The 9,211-nt window shown below is 48.3% G+C and overlaps 1 protein-coding gene across 1 annotated transcript; it reads right to left on the bottom strand.

The window, feature by feature from the left end:
* Positions 1–4,161: 4,161 nt before the first annotated feature.
* On the bottom strand, positions 4,162–8,647 carry LOC136768051 (B-cell receptor CD22-like). Its single transcript, XM_066722106.1, has 8 exons — positions 8,576–8,647; positions 8,074–8,206; positions 6,325–6,582; positions 5,838–6,107; positions 5,476–5,569; positions 5,038–5,083; positions 4,704–4,784; positions 4,162–4,587 (listed from the first exon to the last, which is right to left on the bottom strand). The coding sequence occupies exons 1-8, from the start codon at positions 8,645–8,647 to the stop codon at positions 4,495–4,497; spliced, it is 1,047 nt and encodes a 348-aa protein (XP_066578203.1). The 3' UTR covers positions 4,162–4,494.
* Positions 8,648–9,211: the final 564 nt, after the last annotated feature.

Raw genomic sequence — 9,211 nt, 5'->3', positions numbered from 1 at the left:
CAGGAGCCTGTGGTCTGAAAAGACCGCCTCTGAAGACATGGCGGTCCTCTCCAGTGGCTTACTGAGGAGGACGAGATCTATCCTGGAGTAGGAGGATCCAGAAGAACTCACAGGTGAACAAGGGGACCAGGTCCCGACCTGCGTCGCAGAGTTCAAAGTCCTCCACGAACACAGCAAGGTCCCTGCTGGATCTATCGTTGCGGGGCTAACTCCGGTCTACATCCCTCAGAGCACAGTTGAAATCACATGAAATGATAACTGGTAAGGTGCCGATCAGGAGCGGGCGTAGCTGAGGGAGAAAGAGGACTCTCTCTCTCTGGCTGGTGGGGGCATAGACATTGACCAGCCTCAATACAGCCCCCTTGTATTTAAAGTCGAGGCTGGCCAACCTGCCCGCCTCTATCACCCTACATTTTTTCACTGATATGAATGGGTTCTTCAGGAGTACGGCAATCCCGTCCGCTCGGGACACATTGGACCCCGACCAAAAGGATTTGCCTAGGGTCCAAGTGTCCCGGAGATCTTTGTATTCTTTTTGGAACGGGATGCCGCACTCCTGTAAACAGATAATATCTGCTTTCATACCAGCCAGAGAGTTTAAAACATCGGCCCTCTTTTTCACCTCAGCAATGCTCCTCACATTTATAGATATAATAACTAAAGCCATAATGGCGGTGAGGGCAATTACCCACTTCGTAACAATCATGTAAAAGAAACCTCCTCTTCCCTACTTCTCTCTACTCCCTCACCTAGCTTAGTGCTCGCACCCATCATTTCAACCATTTGCCTCACCGCTTGATCCTCTAGGAAGACTATGGGGGGGGCTCGGCTCCCGCCACCCGGTAAGGTTGGCGAAACTCCACTGGGCTCAGGGCCCGTTGTGCTGGAGGTTCTCCCTGGTTCCCTTGCAGCCGAGGCGCGACAAGCAAGTGGCAGAGCAGAGGCCTTGTGTGTAACTGAGGAGAGGACTGGGTAGACCCCGCTAGATGTCTTTTTAACTAATGGTGGGGGAGGGGGTGGTCTCTCCCTTCCCGGCTGTCTGCTGCCGCAGGCCTCCTCCCCCAGCGCCAGTGACTCCGCCATTGCGGCCCTGAGGTCTTCTTGGCAGAAGACACTGGCGCTGACTCTCCTCTCCTGAGGACCTGCGGATGTCCCACTACTGCTGGGAGGGCATACCTGTCCCCTCCCCTGAGAGAGTCTCAGTCGTGGGGCAGGAGGGATATTACTGTTAGGGGGCCGTTCCTCCACTAGGCTGCCCACTGGGGGGAGTGGAGAAGGCCCACAACTCTCCGCTCCGGACTCGGAGTGGGGCGTGAAAGACTGAGAGGGAGATCTTCCACCTCCGGGGCTCTTGCAGGGAGCGGGCCTTGCGGGGAGAAGTCCGGGCCCTGGCTGCAGGAGGCCTCCCTCAGGGACGTTCACCTTTTGGCCTGGTCGGTCCCTGGGATTCGAGGCCCCTCCTGGATCCTGGTTGGTGACGTCAGCGGGGAGCAGTCCTGGTGAGGCCGGGCTCCGGGTAGATGGTCGACTGGGCTTCTAGTTGGGACCCACTCCGAGAGGCTCGGTTCCAAACTCGGGGCATGGTAGATGGAAGACTGGGGCATGATGGGTACGGTGCCCCTGACCGCCTGCCGGGAGCCTGGGAACGGGTGCAGTGGAGCCGAGCACCCCCTGGGTCCGCCGACTCCCTCCAGGCAGGACTGCACCAAGGCAGCAGTGCGTGGCTATGTTCCCCTATAGCCCAGCGGTGGAGACCTCGGATGTGATCTGCAGTGAGTGCATATTGGAACTGTGGCTCTGGATTGGACTGAGGTCAAGATGAGATCAGGATGGCTTCAGAGAAGACTGTGGAGTTTCCCCTCCCCATGGATATATTGTTGGACTGAAGGGGAAAACTAAAGACTCTTCTCCTTGGAGAACTGGACCCTTTCGCCACCGGACTGTGGGTTTGGTGGAGTGATTGTGAGGGGGAGAACGAAGAAAGATGGGGAGATGCTGTGCTGATAACTCAAATATTCCAAAAGACACTTAGAACAGGGGATGTGCCCACTGACTGGAAGACAGCAAATGTCATACCAATCCACAAGAAAGAGGACAAAACAGAGCCAGGAAATTACAGACCAATCAGTCTCACCTGCTCAACTGTAAAATGTTGGAAAAAATGATTAGACAGAAAATAGAGCATCTTAATGAAAACCATATTCTTGGAGATAGTCAACATGGGTTTAGACGAGGCAGATCATGTCTTACTAATTTATTAGAATTTTTGAACATGCAACTGCAGCTGTAGATCACGTGAAAGCATATGATATGATATACTTAGATTTTTAGAAAGCTTTTGATAAGGTTCCACACCAAAGACTGATATATTTAGTTGTGGGCTGACACCTGGCAGATGAAATTCAATGTGGACAAGTGCAAGGTATTACATGCAAGTAACAAAAATGTCCAGTATAATTACACTATGGGAGGAATAGAGCTAGATGAAGTAACGCATGAGAAAGACCTAGGAGTCTATGTGGACTCCTCACTTTCTCCATCCAAGCAATGTGGGGAAGCAATAAAAAAGTCAAACACAATGCTAGGGTATATTGTCAAAAGTGTAGTATTGAGAACAAGGGCAGTGATGTTCAAACTGTACAATGCACTAGTTAGAGCTCATCTGGATACTGTGGACAGTTCTGGGCTCCACACTTCAAGAAAGATATCGCTGCTCTGGAGGCAGTTCAGAGGAGAGCAACCAGACTTATTCCAGGTCTGAAGGGAATGTCCTACTGAGAGACTGAGGAACTGAACCTTTTCACCATGGAACAGAGAGGACAATGTGGGGACTTGATCCAAGTCTTCAAAATCATGAAAGGCATCGACCACATCAAACCAGAGGAGCTTTTCCAGATCAGCAGGGACACACGCACCCGGGGACACAAATGGAAATTGGACTTCAAGGCATTCAAGACAGAAAACAGGAGACACTTCTTCACACAGAGAGGCGTCATAATCTGAAAAAACTCCCCAGCGATGTGGCTGAAGAGACAATTTGGGAACATTCAAAAACAGACTGGATAGGATCCTTGATCACTTAGTTATTAATGGACACCAAACGAGCACGATGGGGCGAATGGGCTCCTCTCGATTGTAAACTTTCTTATGTTCTTATGATTGTGGGGGGCATCCCGTTGACCCCCCTGGGGAGCCCCCCGTCACATTCCACATATGAAGAACGAACCCCAGATCGCTGTGAGGGCAGGAGGACCCCTGGGCCGCACATTTCAGAGAGATGACTGATCATCAGCACACTGCCCTGCTGAGGGTATGTGCAAGAGCTGGAGAGAGAAGAGGGACACAGGCCTCTGGCAGTCCACTATCTCACTAGTGTAAAAGCAAAACCCTGGATTATTTATTCTTGTGCCTCGATCTGAAATGGGCAGATGTTGGCCACTGTCACGAGCACTGCAGCGACGATGACAGCGTCCACTCACCCACAGGAATAAGCACCTCAGACTATCTGCTTGGTTTCTAACTGAACTGTTGATGTGGAAGGGCTGACGAGGCTGTTGCTGATAATAGTGTAAACTCACAGAACCAATGTCACGTGACCACTGGGAAACATCTTGCTTCATATTGAGCCAGCTTACTTTCTGAGATGTCTGACCCCAGGGCCCAGACTGGAGAAAGAGCTGTCTGGTATAGAGAGCAGGATCATGTTTCCCAACCTTTCCCAGTCTGAGTCTCACCTCCTTCAACATCAGACACCATACTTTGTTCGGCACAGCAGCCCCTTCTACTCAAGACTTGGATGTTTAATACTAAATACTAAATAAAGGAAAATGTGAGATTTCACCAAGATAAGGCTTACTAAGAGATACAGATGAACGTTGGCCCGGGTTGGAGTGAGAGTTACAGTCCCCAGTAAACTAAGACTTTGTGAAGGTTGGGGTTGCTCCTCTATTGAGATTACACACAGGGTTGTGGATCTGTCTGGACCTCGCTTGCAGTGCAGGCTTTGGCTCTGGAGGGGGTTCAGGCTGTGGTTCTGGGCCGCAATGGGTCAGTTCACATAATGATGTAGTTCAATGGTTTAATCACAGCAGCTCAGTGCAGCAGCTCTCACTGGACAAATGAATACTAAACATCTTACTAATAATTGACAAAACGTTGCTCTAAGAAACAAAGAGTTTCATTTTTTTAAATGCATTCTATTCATGCGTGTTAATATATTGCATACTTAGCTTTGCAAAGTGTAATACAATAAGAGCTGGTGTGTACAGTGTGACTAAAGTGTGAGCTAACAGCTGACAGACGGGTTGCCTGCTAGATTTACAAACCCATGCTGTGCTAAAGATCCCGTTTATATACATTATACTCAAACAAATATGCATTTCCTCTGCTGAGGTTTGGTTTGCAAATCCTCAACAAGCTACATGTTGACACAAAATGGATGTATTTTAAACTTTCTCCTGCATGTCCTTTTGTCCCCACTGTGTCCATCCCTCTTCACTTCTCTGATCTCCTGATCGTCTCGTGCTCTGAGGACGGAGCTGGTCTGTGCAGTGCAGTGTAGGTGTCGCTGGCGCTGTGCTGAGAAAACTGAAAGACACAAAGCCAGACACACACTGTCACTCTGCAGCTGCTGGACTGGACGCTGTCCTGAGGGCCAGATCAGGATCTTACTGTCCCCTCTGTCCTCCCACTGAGACACTCACCTTCAGAGTGTCGTACTCTGCAGACACAGCCCTTATATCCAGAGCTGTGTAAGTGTCGCTGTGTGGGTCAGACGGGGCGCTCTGTGGAGAGAGAGAGAGAGAGAGGTGGGGAAAGGCTGGGACACAGTTCTACATGCACACAGAGCGATCAATAGCCCCCTGATAGTCACCATGTTTAGGGGAATCACCGTCTCTCTCCGTGTGCCCCTCAGTGCTCAGTGTGAAGACCTGTGTGGCCAGAGGCTCTGCTGTAGAGAGTGTGGATGGATCATGGAGTACAATGTGCTCCACACAATGTCCCTCCTTTACCTGGTATTCTGTGCCAAACCTTTACCTGAGTCCCTGTGCTGCTCTCCTGTCCAGGTGGACCAGCCTTCCTCCTTCAGAGAGCAGAAGACAGAGATCAGAGCAAGCACACAGAGTCAACACCATATAGTGTATAGCAGCAGCAGTAGTACTAGCAGTAGCATTATCATTATTTTTCAAATCCCATAAGAAATTCCCTGACAAAATAAAAGATCCCAAGAGCTCCAGATTGCGTCTCCAGACAGCACTATTGTGAGAGCTGCACAGGACACTGCAGCTCCATCGTCTCACTCTGTGAAAGAGCCTGAACCTCACACTGACTCACTGGCACACTGACTCAATGGCACGTTGACACACTGACACACTGACTCACCGAGACACAGAGATGCTGACACACTGACACACTGACTCACTGACACTGACACACTGACAGGAAGCTGATTGAAGATTAGTGGATCCCACTGACCTTCTGACACAGATGAGAATCACTGCAGTGACAATACAGACGCACAGCGCACTCCCCAGGACAGCTGCCAGCACTGTCTCCCACTCGGCTGGAGCTCAGAGTCAGAATAAAAACAGCATGAAATGACATTTTCAGCAGAAGGACTGAACTGCTTGTGTTGATGTGAAAGACACATATTATTAGATTACTGACACTGACTTTAAATACCTTAAAGTAATGAACACAGTAAACCAGCCTTCAGAGCAGTGTGTGTAATCCCTCAGGTTCTTAATTAACCAGCGAGTCGGGATTTTAACACAGACTGATCTGACAGTTTCCACTGAATGCCACGCTCATGTCTCTGTGTGTAATACGCACTGTACCTGTTATAGTGAGAGGCACAGCTGTGGAGTTGTGCGCTCCATGTTTATTCTGTGCTTCACAGTAGTACTGCCCACTGTCTCCAGAGCTCAAATTAGAAATGTTCAAACTCTGCCCTGATCCTTTCTCCCAGACAGCCGCTCCACTGCTCTGAAACCAGGAGTATCTCTGCACTGGTGGGTTTGCATTGCTGCTGCAGGTCAGGGTGACAGGACTGCCTTCCACTATTTCACCAGAGGGGCTGACGGACACCGAGGTGCTCTTTGGGGCGTCTGGAAGAGAGAGCAGTCTGTGATCATTCAGGGTTTGACTGAACAGAGTGTCCTGGCAGTGAAGCCCCATAGTGCTCAGGAGCTCAGAGAGAAGGATGACGGTCCTGGAGGTCCTGGGTTTGAGTCCCAGCTGGATCACTGGACACTGAGTGACCCCAGGGAGGTCACTGACCCCTCTGACCTTCAGTGATCTCAGATGAGAAGAAAATGTACTCACACTGTACGTCCACAGTCACAGCTGTAGATGTGTGGTCTCCAATCCTGTTCTGTGCTTCACAGTAGTACTGCCCACTGTCTCCAGAGCTGATATTAGCAAAGAATAAACTCTGTTTTCTCTCCAGCATATCACTGCTCTTAAACCAGGAGTATCTCTGCACTGGTGGGTTTGCATTGCTGTGGCAGGTCAGGGTGACAGGACTGCCTTCCACTATTTCACCAGAGGGGCTGACGGACACTGAGGTGCTCTTTGGGGCGTCTGGAAGAAAAAGCGATCGACTGTTCAGTTTTTTCACTTTCTTAGCAGTGGATAAATATTAAACATATAAAACATAAGCTTTTAAGCGCTTCACTGATGGGAGAATGTGCCCCACTACTGACTTTGACCAAAATCAATTATCTGTGAAACTGATATAAACATGATAGAATGCCAGGTGTGCTGTAGAGGAAGGCTCTACATAGTTTTTTGCTTATTATTGTTTGTATTGTTTTTATTTTTGTACATGCTGCACTGTCGCTCATACAGTATGATCGTCAAGAACTTTTGGAAGTTACGATCATTAGTGGATACAGACTTTTTCTCAGTTTACCGGAGCAGTTGCAGTACTTTCAACACACTGCTCACCAGACCTGGAGGTTATAACTGTAAAGGTACGGCCCTTCTACCTTCTGCGGGAATTCAGCTCCGCTTTTATCACAGCAGTCTACATACCCCTGCAGGTGCGCACTGGAGGATCTATACGGAGTAATTAATGGACTAGAGGACGCCCAGCCAGAGGCAGTTTTATTGTTGTTGGCGACATCAATAGGGCTAATATGAGGAAAGTTTGGCTGAAATACCATCAGCACATTTACTTTCCTACCCGTGGTGATCAGACACTTGACCATTGTTATTCACAAATACGGAACAGCAACAAACCCCTCTCCCACCCTGCATTTGGTAAGGCGGATCACATCCCCATTCTTCTCGTTCCAATCTACAGACAACCACTCAAGGCTGGTTTACACTTCTTCGTCTGTGTCTCTGCGGACATGCGCGGGCATCATGCACAGACGGTCACACAGCTGTCTGCCAACGTACTCGCACGCATGGGTGATGCGTCCATAGCGGGCAGTGTCGCGTTAACACATCGCCATCTACAAAAAACAAACCCGATGTCTATGGTGCACCTACGATTGTATGGATGTAAATTAACACATACTGTTAATGATTTTCTCCTGCATATCGAATCTTATGTTACTAAATATTTGAAACAAATACATATACGGCGTTTCAGCTGTTAATCTCCTCAAAATGAATGAACTATAACTACCTTCTACAACCGCCAGACCAACAGTTTATGTGATAGGCTATAGCCTAATGAATATAATAAATATAGCCGACAATATTGGCTTTGTAATCAAATTAGTAATTGTGAAAGATTTATAATCATGTTGATTGCTGAATCTGCTCTTCCCTTCCTGACACCTTGGATCCCCTTCAATTTGCATATCGTGCAAATAGCTCTACGGACGATGCTATCACCCTGACTGTACACACTGCCCTCCCTCACCTGGAAAAGGGTAACACATATGTGAGGATGCTGTTGGTGGATTACAGCTCAGCATTCAACACTATTGTGCCCGCTAAGCTCGTTCTCAAGCTCAGGACCCTGGGTCTTAACACCTCCCTTTGCAACTGGATCCTGGACTTCCTGATGAGTAGACCCCAGGTGGTGAGAATGGGCAACCTCACCTCCTCTGCACTGACCTTGAACATTGGAGCCCCTCAGGGCTGTGTACCCAGTCCCCTCCTGTACTCCCTGTTCATGCAGGACTGAGGTGGCCACACACAGCTCCAACGTCATACTTAAGTTTGCGGACGACACCACCATCTTGGGTCTCTTCTCCAACAACGATGAGACTGAATACAGAGAGGAGGTAAGTGACTTGGCTACATGGTGCCAGGATAACAACCTCTCTCTCAACATTTGCAAGACTAAGGAGATGATCGTGGACTTCAGGAAGCGGCAGAGGGGGGATCATGCCTCTATACACATTGATGGAGCTGAAGTAGAGAGAGTATCCGACTTCAAGATCCTTGGTGTGTTCATCAAAGATGACTTAACCTGGTCCAGGCAAGCAGACTCAGCGTTATAGGCCCAGAAGCGCCTATAATTCCTGAGGAGACTCAAGAAGTTTGGCATGTCTGCAAAAACTTTAACCAACTTTTACAGGTGCACCATTGAGAGCATCCTCTCGGGTTGCATTACTGCCTGGTACGGCAGCTGCTCCACTGCTGACCGCAAGGCCCTCCAGAGGGTGGTGAAGTCAGCGGAGCGCATTGTCGGCTGCCATCTCCCTTCTGTGCAAGGCATCTACTATACACGATGCCTTAGGAAAGCACGGAACATCATAAAAGACTACAGCCACCCAGGCCATCTGGTAGACATTACCGGAGCATTAGGACACGCACTTCCAGACTCACAAACAGTTTTTACCCCCAGACCATAAGGCTCCTCAACCATTAACACTGATCCATTGATCACATGAACACTTCATATGCTCTGGTCACTTTCTATGTAAATCCATGTACACTAGCATATTTTAATGTATCTATTTATAGGCACTACAACACTTATTTATGATATTTAAGATTTATATTCATACTGTCTATATTCCCATTTCTACATTATTTGAAATAGATTTTTGTCATTATTGTTAGGTATATTTTTTGTTTTTGTTATTATTTTTGCTTTTAATTAGTACGTAGATGTTGCATGCCATGTCACAAGAATTTCATTGTTCAGAATGACGCATGTTATTAATAAAAGATAAATAAAAGGCTTTGACTTTGACTTTGATCTCTTCCTGGTCATACTGAGATGCTGTTGGGGGCATCAGTCAAC

Source organism: Amia ocellicauda, chromosome 14 (genome assembly GCF_036373705.1).
Source record: "Amia ocellicauda isolate fAmiCal2 chromosome 14, fAmiCal2.hap1, whole genome shotgun sequence".
NCBI classification, from domain to species: Eukaryota; Metazoa; Chordata; class Actinopteri; order Amiiformes; family Amiidae; genus Amia; species Amia ocellicauda.
The sequence above is the reverse complement of the archived record's forward strand: the minus strand, read 5'-3'. Positions and strand labels throughout refer to the sequence as shown.